This window comes from Gracilinanus agilis, chromosome 3 (assembly GCF_016433145.1).
Source record: "Gracilinanus agilis isolate LMUSP501 chromosome 3, AgileGrace, whole genome shotgun sequence".
NCBI classification, from domain to species: Eukaryota; Metazoa; Chordata; class Mammalia; order Didelphimorphia; family Didelphidae; genus Gracilinanus; species Gracilinanus agilis.
The window spans coordinates 90,599,273-90,623,614 of NC_058132.1; the positions used below are offsets into that span (position 1 = coordinate 90,599,273).

The window sequence follows — 24,342 nt, forward strand, 5'->3', positions numbered from 1 at the left end:
GGGGTCTAAATATTATCAGGTGAGTCAGGAAAGGAAAAGGAAGAGACAGGACAAGTCCTAAAGTCTGGGCTAGGTTGAACTGGATAGGAAGAGGTCATTTGACAATTGTTTTATAGAGGGCCAAAATACCAGGTCTGTGAACCACTCCTGGAGATAGGATTCTTATAAGGAAAACATTTCTCTTCTGGGGTTCTCTTCCCTGCAGGTTGTCCCAGTGCCACTTTACAGGTGCCTGTTGTCAGGATCTCTCTTCTTGCATCAAGAATCAAACCCTGATACATCTGGATGTGAGTGGCAATTTTCTACAAGATAGTGGAATGAGATTGCTGTGTGAAGCCTTAAGACACCCTACCTGTAATCTACAGAAATTGTCGTAAGATTCCTCCAGTTTCCTTTTTGTATTATCCCCTGCAAGACTGGGGTTAGGAAGAGAGTGTTTGAGAAATTAGCAAGAATTATATATTTTAAAAAACCCTTTAAGTCCGGTGTGTAACATGGATGGGAGCTAAAGTCACACATTCTGTGCATTTGCACAAAAGTTAAAGTCCTTCCCATTTCTGCAAGGGAGAGTCCTTCTCACCTACAGTATTCCCACCTCCTGTTTCTGTACCTTTGAGAAAGACTATCCCTCTGGCTTGAATTCATTCAAGTCTGACCTACATTTCTTAAAATCCTAGCATCCTTTAAGGCTGAATCTCAAAACTTTCATGAGATCTTTCCTGAACCCTCATATGTTAGAGCTAAACAACTCTCCCCAAATTACTTTGTATTTACTTGTTATATCTATTTATAAGTCTACATGTTCCCTACTTGGAACATCTAAGAGACTTAATGGATAAAGCACCAGTCCTGGAGTCAGGAAGACCTGAGTTCAAATCTGGTCTCAGATCATTTCCCTCATGAGAATCTTTTTCTTGTAGGTTATCCCTGTGCCATATCACAGATTCCTGTTGTCAGGATGTTTCCTTTGCTCTCAAGAACAACCGAAGCCTCATTCATTTGGATTTAGGATGTAACAACCTATATAACCATGGAGTGAAGCTACTGTGTGAAGCCTTAGGCAATCAGGATTGTAATCTACAGACCCTGGAGTAAGTCATGTATTTCTCTTTGGCAAAGTGCCCTTCTTGTTCAGTTGTAAATTGTCCTTTGTTTTTGAAGAGGATCAGTGACTTCACATAGGGTGATCTCTTGATTTGTGAATGGATTAGATTTAAGTAAGGCAGAAAGTTCTCAGCCTTACTCTCTCTACCAGATACATTGAAGTCCAGTGGCAGGTCAATATCCAGGATAACTGTTGATAGATTGGGATATGGTGGACAATCTTGGCATCTTTAATGTCTAGCCATGCTCTAAATGCTCCACAGTACCTGCTTCAGTTGCCTTCATGGTCATAGGCACAAAATGTTCTCATCTGTTCTTTCCGCTGGGGGATGTCTTCACATGCTTCACACATCCCTAACTCACCAATGGGTTACCCTCAATCTGGTTAAGCTCATCTTCTGAGTTGGTTTACTGGGGTATGACTACTGCACATGCCACAACTTCTTGGAGCCACTGGTGAGAATTGAGTAGCACAAAGATGTTTTAGCCCTGAAAAGTGTTCAGGAAGCCAGCATATCAGAGATGTTAGCTCTCCTCAATATACCATATACCCCATATGTTTTTTAGTAGAAGGTTGGAAGATGAAACAACATCATGTTGCAGATTAGTGAGGTTGATAATTGAGTCTCTGATGGAGCAAAGGGTCAAGGGCTTCACAAATCTCTACAGAAGTTTGTGATAATAGTCTTTGCTTTTCATTCTTTCATTCTTTTATCATCAGTTTCTGAGAATGGTTCAAAGCAGAGATATATTCTATGACATATGACAAACCTAAACAGATTTCCCTGATCCTTTATAGTCAAATATTATAGGCAGAAAGGGAGAGAACACTATTGACTGAATGAAGCTCAATCTCTTAAAAGTTTTACCCTCTCTCTGCCACTATTAGAAGACCTTGCCTAGTGAAGGTCCATGGAGAGATTTCCAGGATTCCATGAACCTGGATTTCAATATATTTATTTTAATATAACTGATTTTCTTCCTAAGCCTCTGTGTTTTATTTTATGCAATGAAAGCATCATCCTGAGAAGGGATTTGTAAGCTTTGTAGATTGCCAAAGGGGACCACAATACTCAATGAGCCACTTTCCCAGAGGTCCTTACCCCTCCCACAAACCTTCTAGCCTTGAGTCTGTGGATGGAATTCAGGGTATCTGTGAACATCAAAGGGAAAAGAAAAATACTCCTTTATTTTCACAAATCTCTAACTAAAATTTTATATTTCCTTCCATTAGGAATGTAGGCAACATGCATCCTAAGAAGGAAATAACTAAATATTTATTAAGCTCTTACTATGTGATAGGAATATACTAACCTCTTTATAAATATCTCATTTGACCTTCATAAGTCTTGGAACATAAATGCTATAATTATTTTCATGTTATAATTGAGGAAATTGAAGCAAATTGAGGTAAAGTGGCTAGTCTAGTAACATGTCCAGCTAGTAAATATCTAGGCTAGGCTTAAATTCAGGTCTTGTTGAATGCAGGACCAGTACTCTATTCACTTCCATATCTGTCTCTAGCCAGGGACCAATGGACTTGACTAGACTGACAAAGGAGTCCTTCATACACAAAGAGGTCAAGAACTCTTGTGCTAGAGAGTCTGGCTAGATAAGGGAAAGGGCCACTGGGATAGGAGCGGGTGTGAGTAATGCTAAAATAAGGCTGTACATGGGGTCAAAGAGACATTGTTATAAACCTATGCTGATGGAGAAATAGGAAAATAATAAACTCTATAGATTGAAGGAGTAATTTTATTCCATTACCCTCCATCTCCAATTTATGAATGCATGCTCCCTACAGGTTGTGGAACTGCCAGCTCTCTGCTGCTTGTTGTCATGAACTCTCCTCTGTTCTCAAGAAAAACCAAAGTCTGACTCATTTGAATTTGGGTGCAAATCCATTGCGCAATAATGGAGTGAAAGTGCTATGTGAAGCTCTGGGAAACCAGAATTGTAAATTACAAAAACTGAAGTAAGTCTCTCAAGCATTCTTCATGTTAGATTCCCCCTATTCCTTTGGAGTAAGAAAAGACAATGGCAGTCTGAGGCTGGAATTAAGAGGATTTTGAAGAATGGGGCAAAGAAATCAATGTTGAAGGCAGTAGGTCCTTTTATTTAAAGGAAGACTCCAAAAGGAAGGTCATACGGCTTAACTGGTCATATACAAGGGAGTTGGTGACAGAGACAATAATCTAGTTATCCTAAGGGAATCCAATTACTCCCTGACAATAAGACCAGGTCTTCCAAAGTAAGACCACCCCTCTGAGTCTCTCACATTGAAGTTGGGAACAACACCATCAAATTTCAATATCCTCCAGTCTTCCATTATAATGGGATTCAGACTGACACCTTCAAAGCTCACTTGGAAAAGTCAGGAAAAATCATGAATGTCACCAGAGCAGGCATAAGGATCTTCTAGGCTAGAATTCTATTCCTTTTCTTAGCTAATTTCTGTCTCTGTCCCAGTGACCTTGTTTGTAAAAATCAATCATGCCCACCTGAACTGAAGTCTGACCTTCCCAAAAAACATCTGAGTGACTATGTTTCTGGGACATTATCTTTCAGTCACTAAATAACACTAATATAGAACCTTTGGTGTCTCTCCTTTGTTGTTTTCTCAGTCATTTTGCCCTCTTCTAGCATTCTTTTCTTGGAGATAATCTCCATCTTCAGCCAAAAAACTTTCTGACATCAGTACTCACATAGGTACAAGAATCTGAGGGAGCATTTAAATATTTAAATACAAGAGACAAATGTTGAGGCTGGGTCACAGTCAAGGGCTATGCATATCAGTTAGGTTTTAAGCATCCTATCAAGACACAAATACAAGAAGGTTAAGGATGAAGCCTTGGCTCTTTGGTTAGTAAGGAAGAAGGAAAGTCAAAATATAAGAGTTATTAGACTGACACTATGTGTATTTCAAAGAAACTATAAGAATAAATATCTTCCCAGAGAGAAAAAGGAAATAAACTCTTGAGAATAAAGTTGTTCTTTGGCATCTGTGCTGTCTCTTCTATAGGTTGTGTAAGTGCCTTCTCTCTGCAGTAGGATGTCGGTATCTCTCCACTGCACTCAAGAGCAATCAAAATCTGACACACCTAAAACTTACAGGAAATGGCCTGGGTGATGATGGAGTAAAGTTTCTGTTCGAGGCCTTGAAAAACTCCGACTGTAAACTACAAAAATTAACGTGAGTCCCAAGCACTGTTTATGGAAATTTCATTCCTGGTTTGAGAGAAAAGGGAAGGAGTTCAGATGAAGAGCACAAATAGGAGAACACTGACTTGATACGAAACATCTGAACCAGGATTAGAAATCACAATTTGACTCCTGGTGAAGGAAGGGAAAGAGTTAAAGATTCTGGCCAGAGCATCTTCCTGAGAAACCCCCATTCCTCTGTCCATGAAGCCATTTGTTTATCTTCACTAGGTAGAAAGTGTTACTCTTTATGAAGTGATGGGAGGTAATTAGGGATTAGCTTTTTCTCTTTACTAATTGAGATGAGTGAATGAACATGTTTCAAGAATTTGATTTTTCTTCTTTGAGAACTATTTTTAGCTTCTTACTGTGAGAAATGTAAGTAAATAAATATTTTGTCTTTATGATGTATCAAGGAATCTATATATTTATATCATTGTACATATCTGATGTAAAACAAAAAACATATTTTAATTTGTAAGATTATGAGAAGATAAATACAAAACATACCAAAAAATAACAGCCCTTGACTTCAAGAAGCTTAGGAGAAAATATTTGTAAGATTTTTTGCAAATCTCAGGATGGTCTAAATGTTAGGTATTCATAAAGGAGAAAATCTTTTTATATCTCTTCTTAGGCATCAAATTTGCTGAATATCATTACATAGCCCTGTAGTTGACATCCTGGGAGGCATTTGCCAACAAAGGGGGGAAAATCATCAAAATAATGAATGTATATACCTCACTTGTAATATTCCAGACCCAAAGTTTCCTATCTCTAAAGCAAAGATGTGGTGATTATTTTAGTTTATATCCAGGGAAAAGCTTTATGATTATAATGAATTAATCAATAAGCATTTGAAATCACGTACTATATGACAGGCATTTTGCTAGGTGTTATATCTACAAAGACAAAAACAAAAATTCCCTGCCCTCAAGGAGCTGATGAAAAGTATATTAAAATACACATAAATGAAACACAGGGGATGCTAGAAGCTGAAGCACTAAGAAAGCATTTCACTTAGAGGGTGACTCTTGGATTCAACTGAAGGAAACTAGAGTTTCTGGGATGCAGAACAGAGAAAACATAGTTTTAGAGTCAGAGGAGTCTTAAAGATTATCTAGTTTAACTCCCTCATTTTACAAATGAAGAAACAGAGACATAGACAGATAAGGTAACTTGCCAATGGTCACCTCAAAATAGAAGGATTTGAACCCAGGTACTCTGTAATTTGACCCAACTGTTCTTTCCAGTGTACCACAATTAGAGAAAGTGTTCTAGGCATGATGGACAATCTTTGCAAAAACATAGAGGCAAGAGATAGCATTCTGTGTAAAAGTCAGAAGGTCATATGAACTTATATGAAAAGCAATACAAAGAGTAATAGAAAGTAATAAAGCTGGGAAGGTTTGGGCTAAGGTATGAATATCTTTAAGTGCCCAACAGAGGAATTTGCATTCGATCTTGGATGCAATAGGAATGCATTTGAATTTATTTTGTAAGCAATGACATGTTTAAATCTATACTTGAGAATAGTCAATTTGGCAGTTGTGTAAAGGATGAATTGGAGAGGAGAGAAATGAGGAGCAAGATCACCTAGAAAGCTATTGTAATGATGCACATTACAATATAAAACATTATGTTATAATACAATTATAATTAGGCATTTGTAATATATTATATTATAAATGATTATAATATAATTATATTGATATAATTATACTATAATATAATTATAAATTACAACATTATGCATTATAATATAATTATATATCATATATTATAATATAATACACATATGCAATTATAATATATACTATTATAATATAATTATTAAATAATTATAACAATTGTTATAAGTGGCTATAAAACTATTGTTTTATAAGGTAAAAGAGTATAGATATATATATAAGAATAATGAGAAAGGTAATCAAGGACCTGAACCAATGTGGTGGCCATTTTAACAAAGAGAAAGGGACAGATATTAGAGATAATATGATAGAGGCAGATGGTTCTAAAGTCCTGAACTAATCAGCAAGAGATGAGTTCAAATCTGATCTCAGATATTGACTAGTTATGTGATTCACTTTTCCTAGTACAGAGGCTTCAGGGATAGCCATAAGAAGAGGTGACAAAAAAAGGTGATTCCACAAACTAGACAGAGAAGAGTTAAGATATGTGGAAAAACAACCAAAGAAGAACAGTGTCATAAGGTTCAGTGTCATTCTTCCCATTCTTATTATTATTTACCCCAGCACACAGGCATTTGCATATACTTATGTATGCACACACACACATATATATATATATATATATACATATATATATATATCCACTTCTATTCTTGTGCCAACATAGTATTGAAGAAATAAAAAATATATATGAGATGCTTCTGTAATGCCAAGTCTCCCTTTTCCTTCCTATTTTACAATTATTGGATTCTTTATCTACGATAGGAAAAAGACTCTCAGTTACAATCCATGTAGGTGTTTATATAGATCTACTTTCTACTAAGTCAAAAGGAATGATTAGAACATTGGCGATGGAAACAAGAATGATAATTGGGTTGTGTTTTTTTCCACAGGTTGGATAAGTGGAAATTAAGTGCAGATACTCAAAGACTCCAAGATGAACTGAGAAAGAAAAAACCTCACTTGATCATTGAGAATTCAAGTCTATGTTGATCATCTCTTTTGGTATATATTAGAGATGTGAATTGCTGGTCAAAAAAAAAAGTAGCATGGAAAATTTTTGTTGAACTGTTAGCTAAAGAGTTTTAAGGAAATCTAGAGGTACTTTGGATAATTGTCTTGTATGATGAATAAAATGTTTGAAATAAGTTCCTCATATGGCTCTTCCCCGAGCCTACATTCAAAAGGGATTTCAAGGAATGATGCAAAAGACAAATGTGTAAAACTGTAGATGGCATCAGTATGTAAGAGCACTGAGGACAAGAAATCTAGCATCCATATCAAATATAAATACTTGGTGTAGACCTTACTCCAGAAGAAGGCTTCTACTTCCTACTGTTGATTTTAATAGGAATCTTGATTTAATTTAATAGGAATCTTGGTGTGCTCTTATTCTGTTAACCAGTTCCCATAGAATTATAACTCATCTTTCCAGCCTTTGACATTGTCAGTCATTCTCTTCTCCCTGAAATTCTATTCTCTCTCAGTTTTTGTGACACTGTTCTCTCTTGCTTCTGCTCTTATTTCTCTGAATACTCCATCTTAGTTGGCTCTGTTGAATTTTCATCCATTTCACACCTGTTAACCATGAGTGTCTCCCATGGCCCTATCTTAGGACCTCTTCCATTCTCCTCTTAATGATCTCTTCATTTCCCATGAAGTCACTTATCATGCATTTTAAAAGGAAACGAAGAAATCCATGTAGGGATGTAACGGGTGACCAAGGATTTTGAGTAACTTGGTCTGGCAGGGCAGTTCCTCTAATACTCAAGGGAGTAAGTGCCTATCTGGCTCCCTGAGCTGAGTCAGCCCAATCTGTATGAAAGGGATAACGCAGCAAACTGTGCCAGAGAGAGAAAAACACCTCAGGAAAAGGGGAATTGGTGATTGACTAGGGAATGTACTTAACCTAGTCTTCTGAGATGTTTCTCCCTGGAACAGAATACTAGAGAGAGAGTGAATGGCGATTGATTGGGACTTGGCTCAACTCAATCAAAGTAAACCCTCTCTCTCTAAGATAAACCCCAAACTGATATCCCTTTTATAACCCTGTTTGATTAATCTGACTGCTTTTCAGGTGTAAAGATTTATAAAAGGTAGGGCAGGAAAAAGGTTGAAGGCATCCCTAACTAAAGGCTGCAAGCAATGGTGTTCAGTCTTGACAGCCCTCAGCTAAAGCCAAGGCTAAAGTTTGATTCTCCTCTCTTCTATCTATAGTTTCTCTGGCTGTCTTTCCTAGGCTAATGCTCAAAGGGAATAAGTCCCTAGGGTAACTGGAGTGGTATGAAGATGAATCGGGAACTAGGAGCTATTCTGTCTACCTCAGGGAAAATCTCTGAGGATAGACTCAGGAGTTCGAATCTGCTCCCTAGTTGATGTAGATTTTCAGTTGATAAAAGAGTCTTTCTCAGGAGTGGATTCACTTCCCAAAGGCTGGAGTGAGAAACTCAGAATTCTTTTCCCTCTCAGATTTCCTTCCAACTCCCAGAAACTGGCAGTTACAAAATCTTTTCATTCTACCCCTCCTCCAAGATTCTAAGAATCTCCCTGTCAATCACTTCACAGCATTCCATAGCATCTCCTTGTGAGCACGTCCAAAGTATCATTTCTACAGTGCAGATGATCCTCTGGTTGTCTAATCAGGCTAACCTTTCTCCTGACTTCCAAATTTGCATCTCCAATTGTTTATTGGATACCTCAAACTGAATATCCCAATTACATCTTATACTCAAGAAAACTAGCTTTTAAAAACCTTCCTACCTTTCTAGTCTTCTTACACTTTACTCCTCTCTGCATACTCTACAGACCAGTGACAATAACTTTTCTTCTTCTTGCACATGAGATCTAATTTCCATGATTTTTCATTGCCCATTGCCCCAGACTTGGAATGTTCCCCATCCTTCTGTTTTCATGGTTTATTTAGTGTCAGTGAAAATCTCATCTTTTGTAAGAAGTATTCAACAGTCTCTCTTAATGCTAGTATCTTTCCTCAAAGATTGAGTCTAATTTATAGTTTGTATATCTTGTTTGTACATAGTTGTTTACATGTTGTATCCCTCATTAGACTTAGATGTTTGAAAGCAGAGAATGGTTTTACCTTTCTTTGTACCCTCAGGGCTTAAGATAGTACCTGGCTCATACTAAGTGAGAAATAAATGCTTGTTTACCTGAATACTTACTAAGGCTTATTAAATTCATTTGTTAAATCTTATCTTCATGATTGCATGCCTGTAAAAAGATATTTTATGATTCCAGTTATAATCATAAATGTCTCTGCTTCCTTCCAAGCATTCCCTTATTTATAACCAAGTTAGGTTTAAAAAGAGATTTTCCTTTTTTCTATTTTCTTTAAGTCAGATTGAAGAGAAGCAGATCCTGGCAAACTAATGTGAAGACCATGAAGAGAAAGGATTTGCAGTCACTTCATGTGTATGTTCTATGTGTACCAAACTACTATTGTATTCTAAGTTTGAGCCAGCTCTTTAATTGTATTCTGTGCATATTTATGGATCCCTTCCAGCTCTCAATCAATTACAACCTCCAAGGCAATCTATGCTATTTTTGGAGAGTTCTAGTTTTAAGATGCAAGCTCAATATTAGGAAACACTTCCTGTCTTCTTATAACTGTTGCACTCTGGTTCTCATTTTGTCCTTTGGGAACAAACTGAAAAAGAAACGCCTCTTCCTCATAAAAAAAATGAAAATATTTGAAGATGTGTGCTGGAGACAGCTCTGAAATTGGCAGACTAAACATCAGAGCTTAAATTATTACTTTGTTGATTACCTAGACATAAGAAAGTAATGAAGAAAATATTAATAATGTAAATTAAACTTAGTGGCATTGCACATATTTTTGTTTTCCAAAAGCTAATTATGAAATATTTACCAGCACATCCCATATCATCAGCCCCACCAAGTTTTTTTTTTCTTATCAAAGTTAAACATTCCTAGTTTCTTCACTTGACTTTCCTATACTGTTATCACCTTTCCTTGCCATCCATCTTTAAAAACTGGCGGATTTTGAAGCAGTGCAAAAGATGGAGAGATCTTCACTAAGACAACATGACCAATTACAGACATAAATGCAATCATACCTTCTGTTATTGTAATCATGTCACTGGACCATAAGCTACTTTCACTGTTGCATTATAAGCTGCTGATGTCCTTCAGTGTGTTTCCTCTGTCATACTGCCAATCTACAAGAGTCTCTCTTTACTGGGTTTCTACTGCTGCCATCTGCTGTATGACAGTTGTGAAACATTTTTCCATTTGGGGGAAATGACTTTTAAAAGCAAATAGTCTCAAAAGCAATCTCAGCTCTGTTCCGTCAAACCCACAATCACACCTAACAAGTCGGCCAGCCAACTAGGGAAAAAGTTCCTATATGGTTCCATGTTCAGTTATTATTTAGTCATGTTTTACTCTTTGTGAACTCCCATTTGGAGTTTCCTTAGCAAAGATAGTGAAGTGGTTTGTCACTTCCTTCCCCGGCTCATTTTATACATGAAGAATCTAAGGCAAACAGGATTAGGTGACTTGCCCTGAGTGATACATCTAGTTAAGTGTCTGAAGCCAGATTTGAACTCAACAAGAGGAGTCTTCCTGATTTCAGGCCAGCCATTATATCTATTGTGCAACCTAGCTGCATTTTATGGTTAGGTCCATCCACTGAAATATTTTGCTTCTGTGACAACTGTTACTCCTTGAAAACAGCCTCCTATTTAAGTCAGAATGATAACATTTCATTCAGCTCCCATCATACCCATAGTTACTATCCTGGAACCATGAAATCATCCTCAGGTATATAGTAAGACTAAAAGAATGTTTTTTTTAAATTGTCGATTTTATTCTGTTTTCCCAAGAGCAAAGAACTTGCTATTCTCTCTACAAAGACAATTTTAAAAGATATGTAATTTTTAAAGATGTTTATACAAATAAACACAGTATATTGGAATAAGTATCATAATAAAGAAAAACCTCTTTGCTTTAAATATATGTGTGAAAAGACTCAAATATAAAATCTATGAGTGTTCACATATCTGTCAGATTAAGAGACATTCCCTAAAATATAAGTTGTTGAAATAAATAAATGGACAGTTTTCAAGAGAAGATATGAATTGTCAACAACTCTGAAACAATGTTCAGGATCCCTAACTGTGGCACAAATACAAATTAAAATAGCTCTAAGTTATCACTTTTTGAGACTAGGTTAAGATCTGTGATTTTATTTTAAAGCAATTACCTAAGGAACCAATGCATATCGCAATGCACATTGCACTTTTCTACAAATGTTCTACAGTTGCCTTGAGCACTGAGAAGTTAACTCATTTGCAAAGCATCACAAAGCCATCTGTCAAGGGCAGGTCTTCAGTTCATGTCTTCCTAGCACCAAGGACATGTTCTTTATCCAAATAGAAAAAAAAATCAGTATTGATGGTACTGTCAAGGATATGATAATTCATTGTTGATGAAGCTGTGAATTCGTCTGACCATTTGGGAAAACAACGAGAATTATACACGTTTCAAAATTATTCATATTTAGCAATCCTACATTAAAGAATCCAGTTGATGGAGTAGGAGGAAAAAGACTACACATACAAAAACACTTAAAGTATCACTATTTAGAAAAGAAAAAGTTAAAAGCAAAGCATATACTGAATGTTAGTGGAACAGCTGAAGAAGTTGTGGCAGGTCTATCCATCAATAAACAATTATTAAACACCTACAAGCTGTATAGCTTTGTGCTACTATGTATGAGAACAAAGAAACTTTTACTAAGTATCTACACTGTGCTGGGCACTATGATAAGTGCTTTACAAATATTATCTCACTTTATCACTATAACAACCCTCTAAGATGGGTGCTATTATTATGCACGTTTTAGGGATCCTATAGGTTTTGGTATGTTGTCTCATTATTCTCATTCTCTTTAATAAAATTATTATTTTTATGACTTGTTTCTTAACTCATTCATTCTTTATCATTAAATTATTTATTCTTCAGTTAATTTTCTTCTGTGTTTCTGTGACCCCTTATTAAATATAATTTTATTGCATTATGATCTGGAAAGGATGTATTTAATATCTCTGCTTTTCAGTATAAAGTTTCTGTGTTCTGATATGTGGGGCTGAATTTGAACTCAGGTCTTTCTGACTCCAAGCCTAGCACTCTATTCTCTGAGTTACCTAGCTGTCTTTATGCAAACATCTGTAAATTGATATCATTGCAATATAAGGATAACATAAAAAAGAATTGAAAAAACAATACAAAATAGAGCAAAGAGAAGCATATGAAGACTTTTTATTATTTTTACAAAAATAAAAATTGCCCATGGGCACCTTATGCCTTCATTGCTTCTCAGATGCTCTCTCATAAGGAATCCTAACTGTTTTTTACCATTTTTAGTATCCGCCCTCTTCATTTCATACTCCACCAGGCAGCTATATATTATTCTAAAGCATAAGTCTAAAAGATATTCTTGTTCCTATGAATAGAATACTTTGTTAACATGTTAACATTAATTTATACGGACTTTGAAATAACTATATTTAACATCCAGTGTAAATAACAAGTGTGAGAGGCATTGCCCCAACTATGCCCACTAATTCCTGGCTCATTTTCATGCTTTTTGCAATTATAGATTAGGACAACAATTATACAATGACCAAGAGATTGTGCCACAATTACCTAGGAAAAGGTTGCTCTCTTTTCTCAGTGTATGTGCTCTCTCCTATGCCTGGGAGGAAAATAAGGTGGTATCCAGGTGCAATAGAAAGCTACATCTGGGACCTAGAATAGACTCTCCATTACTTAAAATACAAAATTTGGTTCACATCTACTCTGAGCCTACACCCTAATTCTTAGATTATTCTCTCCTTGGTTATAGCCTTCCTTACTCACAATATACTTCACTGTTTATAGTCATGTGACTTATTGAAATAATCAGGTAGGCTATGATAGAAACCCAAACAAATCGTTTAAGTCAAAAAAAGGCTTTCATATAGCAAGCTTCAGGATCCCAGACCACTTCAATCAACTCCTCTTTCCTTTTTCTTTCACATTCCTTCCCAATCTATAAAAGTGTGTGAGGGTCCTGGGTCAAAGAAGAAGAGTAATAGCCAAGTTTTAAAATGTACAGAGATTTTTCTCAGACAGTGCTCTGAGATAATATATTTCCATCAGGATACACTATGCTTCTGGGTAAGATAGAGAATTGTAAGCAAGAGAATAGTGTATGTACAGATTCAGAATTACTTAAGTGGGTAGGCTTTAGGAATAGTCATTAATAAGGTTAACTTGGGAATGTTCACTTGTATTGTCAATAGAATATTTCCTTAGTTTGGTGTTTCCAAAGATATTTTATTAATGACTTGAATGAAAGCATAGCTGGAATACTTGAGAGAATTACAAATGGTAAAGATAACATATATTCATTAACAGATTCAGGATACAAAAGGCCTTGAGATGATCAGTTGACATTCTATACAAGAATAAATATGAAGTACAACAACAAGGTTAAAAAAATCAACTTTAATAGTATGGATTGTGACAGGAATTTTAATGGATGTGGATGGGATAGCTCAATATGAGTCAGCAATATAGGATGGCAGCTAAAAAAACAAATTTGATCTAAGGTTGCATTGAGAGACATATAGTGTCTAAAAGGAACAAAGTGATAATCTTGGTATTCTACTCTGATCCAGACTACATCAATTGTTTTGAACTTTTCAGCCCATAGTTTCAGAAGAGAAATTATATTTTCTTCTCCCTTCACCATTCTGGACAACTTTACTGGAAAGCCTTAAATTTATCAAATCAGGCATGGTTAATGAACAAAGTAATTTTATCCAAGAGAAAGAAAATTGAGAAGGTAGGGCATATGGTTATCTTTAGTCATCTAAATGGGGTACCATGTGGAAAAAGGATTCATCTTTTTCCCTTTTGCCTAGAAGGATCAAAGTAGGAAGGATGATTGGAAGATGTAGATAGGCAAATTTAGCTTTGATGTAAAAAGAAATTTTCTTATAATTAAAGTTGTTACAAAGTGAAATGATTTCCCCCCAAGGAGTTGTAGGATTACCCTCCCCCCCACCAAAGATTTTCAAAGATTGGATAATAATGTATTGGCAATGGTGTAAAATGGTGTCGAACAACTATTTTAACCTAGTGTCTATGAATTTATATAGGGAAAAAAATTCATCTCTATTTAACTCATCTCTAACTGAAATTTAGCAGTGACTTCAGGTATAAAATTAAAATATTGAAGCGGTCTATAGGCTACACCAGACTGTCATCACATACTCACCCAGCACATGCATACATGCATAGATACATACATTTAAAATCCTTGCTGCAGAAAATATAAATTTTTAGGAATAATTTTTTTTTTAAACCCTTACCTTCCATCTTGGAGTCAATACTGTGTATTGGCTCCAAGGCAGAAGAGTGGTAAGGGTAGGCAATGGGGGTTAAGTGACTTGCCCAGGGTCACACAGCTGGGAAGTGTCTGAGGCCATTAGGAATAAATTTGAGATTGAGTAGTTGCCAAATTTTTTCCAGCTCAAATATTTGTGTTTTGTTGATTTTATTTTTGCCAAGGACTACTAGAGATCCTCTAGGATTTTATAACCTGTGTTGGGGGAAAGACTGTAAGTTTTAGAGGTTTTCTAAATGCTATGTAATATACCTGAAAGCTATCCCACATGTTAATGGAAGAAAGTATTCAAAGAGAGATATGGCATCATCAGTCCTCAATGAATTTTAACATATTGCTCTGAGGAAGATGTCTTAATCCTAGGGAACAATTTTGTTCCTTGGCAAATTGTAAAATGCTTCTCTCCCTATGAGGGACCCCATGCATTTGCACTGTAACAGATGTAGAACATAAATCCAATAAAACTGAGAAAGTGGACAGTGAAACCCTCTCCCAGGGTATTGCTATTTTAATGTGTTGTATCAATAGATATGTAAAAAAAATTAAGTCTTCAAGATCTGGCTTCCTTTAAATCTCAGCACATATTCTGCTATCTGCTGGAGACAATTCCTAATCCACTGAGCTACCGTGAGATTGGCTCTGATCTACTCAGCATGTGTCTATTGATTTACACATTGACTCACTTATCAGAAAATAAGCTCTCTGAGGACAAGGTCCAAATGTTGCTTTTTATCCTTATCATATAGCACAGTGCCTAGCACACAGAAATTGCAATAAATGCTTGTTAACTCACTGACTCATCACCACACATAAATAATAAATACTTTTTGATTAATTGAAGACTGAAGAGAAGAAACATAAATACTATGGTGTCTGAAATATTAGTATGGAAGCAACTATGATTTGAAAAGTGCTACAAACTTCCTAATAGGTGAGAACAGCTTTGCTAGGAATGAATGATAGGCATAAAGACCACATTTCAATGTCCCCACTCATTTCTGAGCCTGGGCTCCCCATGTGGATTTACCGTGTTCCATAACAAACACTCGAATAGGTCTTTTTTCTTTTGCTGAATTCTGGCAGATATGATCAGGAAGGCTATTGGCCAGGGCATTCCATACTCGCTCTCGAATACGCTTTGTCTTCAGGCCATAAATAAGAGGATTTAGCATAGGAGGGATGACTAGATAGAAATCAGCCAGCAGAACCTGGGTATGCAAGGGCACAATGTCCTCTCCTAACCAAGCCATATAGATGGACACCATGGCTGGTAAGTAGTAGAGGACCATGACACTCACATGTGAACCACATGTGCTGAGGGCTTTGACCCGAGCATCTCTAGAGGGGAGACGGAACACAGCACGGAGGATCAGAGTGTAGGAGGTAGCAATGAAAGTCACATCAGTCCCCACAATGATAAAGGAAACAATCAAGCTGTAAAGACTGCTGGGCATGTGGTCAGCACATGCCAACTTGGCCACAGCCATGTGTTCACAATAGGAATGGGGGATCTCATGGGAGGCACAATATGGTAGGTGGACCACCATCCAGGTCATTGGAGTCATAGCTGTGACAGCTCTTGCTATGATGCCCATGCCCATCCCTATCATGGTCCGTGGTGTGAGGATGGTTTGGTAGTGCAGAGGTTTACAGATGGCTATATAACGGTCAAAGGCCATGGCTAGAAGCAACCCTGTTTCTACAGCTGTGGTGGCATGGATGATGTACATCTGAGTGAAACAAGCAGCAAAGCCAATAATGCCATTGCCTGACCAGAAAATAGTCAATATCTTGGGGGTCACTGAGGTTGACATGACAATGTCCACAGCAGCCAGGACACATAGGAAGTGATACATAGGCTCATGTAGGGCACTGTCTGTCCAGATCACAGTCACAATGATAACATTTCCTAATAAAGCTATGGAGTACATAGCACTCAGAGGGACTGCCAGCCAAAGGTGGGCTGCCTCTAGCCCTGGGACACCCAGAAGGATGAAAGTAGCTGTGTTCAGTAATGTGTGGTTGAAGAGAGAGCCCATCACAGGGGAGACTTCTTCCCTGTAGACAAAGTCACAAAAGTGATCAGAGACCAAAAGTCAGAGGATCCAAGCAATTAAATTTCATAGGTGATCAAAGTCACATCTTAAAGTGTGACCCACAAGTTTGAACATTTCAAACTAGCTACTCATTTCTCCCAAGAGTTTAATAGATAGAGGAGGGTGTCACATGCTCTTTCATCATCTGTGAAATAAATATATGACATGGCCAAGGTTAAAAAGAGCATAAGTGGTTAGCTGGCACTGGAACCCAAGTCTTAAAGCTCTTGACCAAAATTGTTTCTCCTAATTCTATTGTCACTTTAAGACCAGTTTTATCTCCAACATTCATTCATAAAAACCAAGTCCTACTGAGTGATGTAGCTCATATGAGGTGTCAGGTACTGATTGAACAAAACTGAGCGTGAGTTGCCACCATGACTAGAATACATATTCTACCTCTCCACCTCTACCTTTTTAAAATTCTTAACCTTTCTTCAAGGCTCAGCTCCGGTGTCACCTCCTTACTGATTCCAGCTCCCTCAATTACTAGTGTCTTCCCACATCATCACTGAAAGTTTTTATATTTTCCACATACATACTTCATATACATTTTCTATCTCTTTATGTATGTCCATGTTCTAGCCCATGGTTGATCATGATTCATAAACCTACACAGGATAACATTTTATCCCACTGTATTAATTAGAAATTATGTACTTTTAGATTCCATCTCCCAGAATTCTTTCCCCATCCCAAAAGTCTTTTCCTCTCGTTGTTTACATGTGTCTTTACATTATTGTTTATATAGTTCTGTAATCTCCTCCCTCACTCTCTTTTTACCCCCGTGTGCGGAGCTAAGGAAGGTGGCTTTTTGCTCTAGCTGTTTTATGTTAGTTATTATTAATAAATATTATTAAATATAATACTTAAAATATTGGATATTAATTTTGAAACTCACACTACACATGAGATAACATTTTAACACTGCCATTCAGTTACTAAATTATCATACAGTGAAGTACAACCAAAATGATGAAAGAGTTAAGACAGGAAGTATAAATATCTTAGAGAAAATAAGATTAAAGAGGAAATATGATAAACATCTTCAAGTAACTGAAAAATTATCTGTTAGAAAAGGGATTTTATAGGAAACTAGGTTGTTCAGTGGAAGGAGCACCAGGTCTAGACAGAAGGTTCTGGGTTCAAATTTGACCTCAGTCATTTCCTATAACCCTGCAAGTGATTTAACCCCAATTGCCCAGTCTTTACCACTTTTTCTACTTTGGGACCAATACTTAATGTCAATTCCGACATAGAAGTTATGGGTTTAAAAAGAAAAAAGAATTATAAAAGGAAAATTTTATGATAAAAGAAAAAGGATTATAATTGCTTTACTTGCCCCCAAAGAAACAGGAGCAAGCAGTGAAAGCAGCAGAAAGATTCAAATTTAGATTTTATTTAAAACCTTAATAAGAGAATTATCTAAAAGTAGAATGGTCATTCACGCTTACTTAAACTCTTCCAAAGAAAGCTCATGACCATTCTGAAGATGTTCTAGATGTGATTTTTAGTGATAGTGTTTTGGACTAAGTGAATTCTCTGACTCTTTTTGGCTCTGATATTTTATGATAACATAGTTAACAATAATGCCTCGGACCAAAAGAAGCTTTAGTACTGTTAGAATAAGTGGCCAGAACTTCACATATCTGGCCCGAAGATGGCTCTGACATCACTAAATAATGTTCTAAGTAGAAGGGAAGTGATGTTTCTGCTGCAGTTTGACCGTGTCATTTTTGTGGGGGATTGTGGCCGATATTGAACAATGCATTTTGGAAGGGACATGGAATGTGATAAAGCTTATTGGAGGAGGGTTTCCAGGGCAATGAGAGAATTTGACATCATATTATAGTTTGATAGGTGGGAGGAACTGGGGATGTTAAACCAGAAGGAGATAACACAAAAATGATGTGTTCACCGTCTGCTGCATAATATTCCTCTACACATTTTTTTTTTCAGAATTGCTGTAGGGAGAAGTGGTATAAATAAAGAGTTACAAAGGTAGAGTTTTAATCACAATTTTGGAGGGTGAGGAGAATTCTAGATAATAACAACTGTATAAAATTAAAATAATCTGCTTCAAGATGGAATTCCCTATAACTTAAGGCCTTTATGCACAGACTGAAAAATCCATGGAAAGGTTTTGTAGAGAGAAGCATGTTCAGATATGGGCTTGCACAGACAACTCTGAAGTCCCTTAGAGTTTTGGTTTTATAACTGAAAGGTTTGAGAGACATTATGATGTGGAAAAAAGTCCATGGATTTAGGGTCATAGAGGACCAAGATTTAAATCCAGACTCTGCCACTTATTACCCCTGTGAACTTGGCCAAATCCCTTCACTTACCTGAGCTTCAGTTTCCTTATTTGTAATAAGAGGGGATTGTATTCAGTGGCTCCTAAGGTTACTTTTGGCTCAAAATCTATTATTCTACAAAAGACTTTGGGGGCAGGTAGTTGGCACAATGGAGAGAGTGCCAGGGCTGGAGTTGAGAGGACCTAAGTTCAAATATGGCCCTAGGCAGTTCCTCATTGAATAATCTTGGGCAAATCACTTAACCTCAATTGCCTAACCCTTGCCACTCTTCTTAGACTTACTACTTAATATCAATTCTTACTTAGTATCACTTAGCATCAATTACCTAGTATTGATTCTAAGACAGACAAAGGTTTTTAAAGTGCTTTTTAAACCTCACACTATAAAAATTGTGAGATTTTAATTCAATAAATATCATTTAATATAATTTTATATATTTAATATAATTTAATAAAAATAATTTTCGTTATCACATATTTGATAATTAAAATTCCATTATAGAATCTCAAAATAAGAATCTTGTTAGGGTCTACGAGAACAAAATCCAGGCAGATGGAAAGATGATCTGTTGTGTTTCTAGTCGTAAGAGAAGGAAAAGGTATTATGCTTCTAATCCTGGCTCTACTACTTACAGAGAAACTAAGTGACCCTGGGCAAGTCACTTTACTTGTCTAGGGTTTCTCTTTCTTCATATGCATCATGAGGAAGCTAGAGCTGGAACGGCTCTTAGAAATCACTCAGTTCAACATACTATGGTTTACCTTTCTCCTTAGTCACTTTTCTGAGTCCTTGTTGCTCCAAGGTTGAGTCCAGCTGTAATTTCAATCAATTTCACTCATTCCATTCAAAATGTACCTTCTCTCTTCCGACTTCTACAGAAAGTTTCACTTTGAAAAATCCACCTAGGTTGGTATAGTGGCCATACATGGCATCATCACATCAGATATGTAAAGGCAGAATCAAGCCATCAAGGAAATTAGACAGAAACTGAGTCCCTCTTCTTAAAGGAAATGTGGATTTATAGGGACAGATATTGTTTCCTTAAAGACAACTGTGCTGGATATCTGTATAACATATTTCAATGTCTAAAAAAGCCTTATGGCCAAAAATCCTATCCTAACATGGTGGCCATTAACAGGAGCCAGGGGTGTCGCTCTAATCTCTAAATACTATGGCATCATGAAGAAGAAATAATTTAGAATAAACTGTCATCTCCTGTTCCAAGTAGTCCCAGAAATGAAAACTAGACTGAATGATCTGAACTTATTTGGAGACCAATTTCAATTCAATAAAAGAAGTAATTCTGAAATAACTTGAATTGTTCAATAATAGAACTGGCTAATTTCAGAGGTAGTGAGAGTTCCCTGTTTCTGGAAAGATTCTAAAAAAGCTTTAGAAAAAAAAACTACCTTTTAGGTAGCACCTAGTTCAAAGCATCAACCTTGGAACTGGGAGAGTCTTAGTTAAAATCCTGCCTCAGAAACTTATTAGCATTTTGACGTTGGGCAAATCAGAGGTTCAAATGAGAAAAAATATATAAAGATTTTTACCAAACTTCACTTGCTATATAACTTCAATATTATTATTTCTATATTTTATAATATAGGATATTATAATAGAATGATAAATATAATTTCTACTTTATTTATTTCTATATTATTTCTATATTTTGTAATATAGGATATTGTAATAAAATGATAAATATCATTTCTATATTATTATTACTTCTGTGACTCTAGGAAAGTCACTTAACCTCTCAGTTTGCTCAACTGTAAAAGAGGGAATAGGTCTTTTTCACAGGAAGTTGTGAGGATCAAATGACAGAATAAATGCATAGTATTTTAGATAAAGTACCACATAAATGCTACTTAATGTCATTATCCTCTTCATTAGATTGGGAATCCTTTCCACAGCATCATAAAATCCTTTCAAAACTAAAATCTTATAATTCTTTACCTACTGTGAATCCTTCATCCTTTAAAATAAACCTATTTCCTCTTTACATTGTGTCATTTGGATGAGATCATTTCTTAGAGCTCCTCCAATTCAAAGATTCTATGATTTAATGACCAAAGTTCCTTTTGCCCATTTCTCCATCATGGCATATTGTCATCAAATTAAAAAAAATTAAAGTTACAGTATTCTTTCTTTCTACTGCATGTACCTTTCCTCTTTCTTCACCTTGACCCCTTGCTCTCCCTCTGGGGGGGTGGGAATTAATGGAATGCCCAGTGCTCCTCTCTGAGGACACTCAAACTCCATGTCTCCATTATTTCCAACTACCAACTCAGAGACCTACCCACCTCCCTGGCTGACTTTTGCCAGTGTTTCCTCAGAAGTTGCCCCTCACTACTACTCCATGCTGGCTCTGATCCAAGGGAATAAGAACTTCAATGAGGTGTGTTAGAGGTAGAATGTATGGTGACAAAAGTAGCATTAAATGAAGGACAGATGGAATAGGACCTTTATATGGAAAAGGCAGCTTTAAGATTTGAACCACTTTGTATCCTGTCCTCTTTCTATCCCCAAGGCATCTAGAATACCAATCTATCCCCAATTAAACTCCAATATCACCCTTACTTCCAAATACAGGATTTCCCCAGAGGTTTGGTTGCCCCTTTCTCCCTAATGACCAGGAAAAACAAAAGCTGAAGAGTGAGAATGTGAAGAAGAGAGAAGTCTGACCTGATTTCTCATCATAATTTTGTTATTGACTCATTGAATGATATTTTGCAAGTCCCTTCACCTCTCTGGGCCTGGTTTCCTCATTTGTAAGTAAAAGGATTTGGACTCTCTAAGGTGCTTCCCTATTGCAAGTTACTATAATATTATGAACCTTAGCTGAGCTCCTTGGGACTGATTAAGCAGAGAAAGGGAGCCTTGAGCATTCCAACTGCAATAAAGGGGTACTGGGACAGCCTCAGTGGAACATAAGAATATCAACATTAATGAGGCTGCCTCTCCTTAGCCCTTAGAATCTCCCCAGTGGCCAATGAGGTGATTCTGATGGCAGGTGTCATCACCTCTTACATCCTTAGGATCTCATTGGAAATTGACTACTACACTGCAATTGAGTAGAAAGACAGATCCCTGTGACCATAGCTACGGAAGAGCAGGATATGGTACCTTCATTCGGGCTTCCTGAATACTCCTCAGGCTTTCCCTCAGAATGTTCAAAAAGGAGAGCGATAGAGGCTATAAAGAGTCTACTTAAAACTTCTTCCTGTGAGATACCAAATGAGACAACTAAAAATATTATTTCTTACCCTCGCCAGCCTTGACAATTCAAAACTGTTTTGTTTAATTTTAATGACTTTGAAATTCTAGTTGTGAGTTTTGTAACCTAAGCAAAAGGTTCAAAAAAGCTTTCATTGAAATTATAGGTTCAATAAAAGTCAATCAAGACATTATTTGTTCAGTATTTTAAGGATCTATAGTTTTATAGGTATATGAATTCTGCCTCTACTAATTCAGGTTGCACTCCCTCCTTGGAATTACTAGGAGTAGTTGCTATGAGTAAAAACTGTATCATTCACAATCTACTGTTTGATTGCTAACTCTCTCTGAACAGAGCCAAATTGGTCCTTTGACATGAGGCACACAATTGGTCATTAGGTTTATACTTGAAAACTTTCCTGCTTTGGAGAACCGGACGGCACTTGAGCCCCACTGACATAGCTTTTGAAGGGCCATCTCTATGCAAAATGAGATGTATAAATATAACTATAGGTTGAGGAAATCATCATTCTTGTTAGTATGGGAGCTTCCTCCAAAGACACTCAAAAGTCATCCATAAATTATTAGAAGAAATCTGTCAACTGATCCATCTATTTTGGAAAGCAATTTGGAATTACATCTAAAGAGTTATAAAACTGTGGATACCCTTCCATCCAGCAATACAATTAATTGTTGGGTCAATTTCCAAAGGAGATGAGGAGAAAAAAAAAAAAAGAACAGAAATGTTCCAAAATATTTATGGCAGCTCTTTGTGATGTAAAAGAATTGGAAATTGAAGGGATGCCCATCAATGGAGAATGACTAAACAAACTGTGGTATATGATCATGATGGGATACTAATGCTCCATAAGAAGCAATGAGCAGGCTAATTAAAAAAAACAACTTGTAAAGAACTACATAGCATAATGAATAGTGAAATGAATAGAACCAAGAGAAAAAGCTATAGAAGTAATACTGGAAGAATAAATTGTGAATGTCATCTCCAGAAATTGAACTAAAAGGGAAAATATGAAAGACTTATTTGTATGAACATATTGGTCTTCTAGACAATATCTTCTGTGAGAAGGGCTGGGACACATGTGGATAAATTTTTTTTTCTGGGAACGGTAATTTATTACTACACACAAATGGGATGCTAAATAAAGGATGCATACATGCACATACCTGACAAATTTAAAATAGAATTCAGTAACTTAAATTATTTTACAAACTTCCTCTTATTGATACTTCATTAGAACCTACAGCAGTTTATCAGATTGCTGATTAGTTATATTTCATTCTATCTCTTTTTTTTCTGATAATATGGTCTATTTAAAAAATCCTACAAGGGGGGCTTCCGGGTTAAGATGGCGGCAGAGTAAGAAGCAGCTCTAAACCTCTCCTGACCGAAACACACAAAACTCCTCAAGGGGACATAAAAACAAGTCCAGACGAACGGAGGAACCCCACAACAGGGCACAGCGTGGAAGGTACGTGGAATCGAGACATTTCCAAGCTAAAAAGGGCTCTCACTCAAGCGCGAGCTGAGCAACCGCCCCACCCCCACCCCCTCCACACTCACCTATAGCTCTGAACCCAGCTAAAAAGAAATAGAGCAAGTTTGGGGCACCCATCGAGTCATCAGCAGCTCCGGGACCTGTTCCTGAGAGCAGCAAGACTTAGGACCCCATTAAGTCAAGAACGCACGCGAAATCTGAGCGCGCGCGCGGGAGCGGACGCTGGGAGCGGAGCGCCGGCTGAGCAGAGGCGTGGGTGCCGGCTGAGCAGAGGCTTGGGTACCCGCTGAGCAGAGGCGTGGGTGCTGGCTGAGCAGAGGCGTGGGTGGAGGCAAACACAACCAGGAACTAAAGCCTAAGTGGGGAACCAGTGCAGACGGGTATACGACTGTGGAAGTAGCTCCCTGAGACTTGTAAAGAAACCTCCTGCAGAGGTTCAAGCAAGGGAATCCACCAGGGGGCTTGACCTTGGAAAAAACTAGAACTCAGTCCTCAGGAGCCAATAGATCTCAGACAGACACTGAGAGCGAGGATAAACCTGAGAAGCTGCTGGGCTAATGATGGCTAACCAGTTACAGGAAATTCAGAAGAGAAAGAATAATAACAAAAAAAAGAAGTCTTTAACACTCGACAGCTTCTACACAGAGAAAATCCAGACAACCGAGCAAACAGAGGAGGAGAACAAACAACCATCCAGACCCTCCCCAAATAAGGAAAACTCCTCACAACCTATGGAAGAGTTCAAATCTGAGGTTTTGAGGAAAATGG

General features: G+C 37.0%; 2 protein-coding genes across 2 annotated transcripts in view; one reads left to right on the plus strand and one right to left on the minus strand.

Moving 5' to 3' along the window:
* LOC123238756 (NACHT, LRR and PYD domains-containing protein 3-like) overlaps positions 1 to 6,989 on the plus strand; it is a 38,952-nt gene extending 31,963 nt beyond the window's left edge. The window contains 5 exon segments of the mRNA XM_044665960.1: positions 206 to 373; positions 921 to 1,091; positions 2,909 to 3,079; positions 4,127 to 4,297; positions 6,890 to 6,989. Of these exon segments, the coding sequence (XP_044521895.1) occupies positions 206 to 373; positions 921 to 1,091; positions 2,909 to 3,079; positions 4,127 to 4,297; positions 6,890 to 6,989 (781 nt within the window).
* An 8,433-nt stretch (positions 6,990 to 15,422) lies between these two features.
* LOC123241185 (olfactory receptor 52I1-like) lies at positions 15,423 to 21,103 on the minus strand. The gene is made up of 2 exons (XM_044668888.1): positions 21,006 to 21,103; positions 15,423 to 16,488 (listed from the first exon to the last, which is right to left on the minus strand). The coding sequence occupies exons 1-2, from the start codon at positions 21,101 to 21,103 to the stop codon at positions 15,423 to 15,425; spliced, it is 1,164 nt and encodes a 387-aa protein (XP_044524823.1).
* Between the last annotated feature and the right edge of the window lie 3,239 nt (positions 21,104 to 24,342).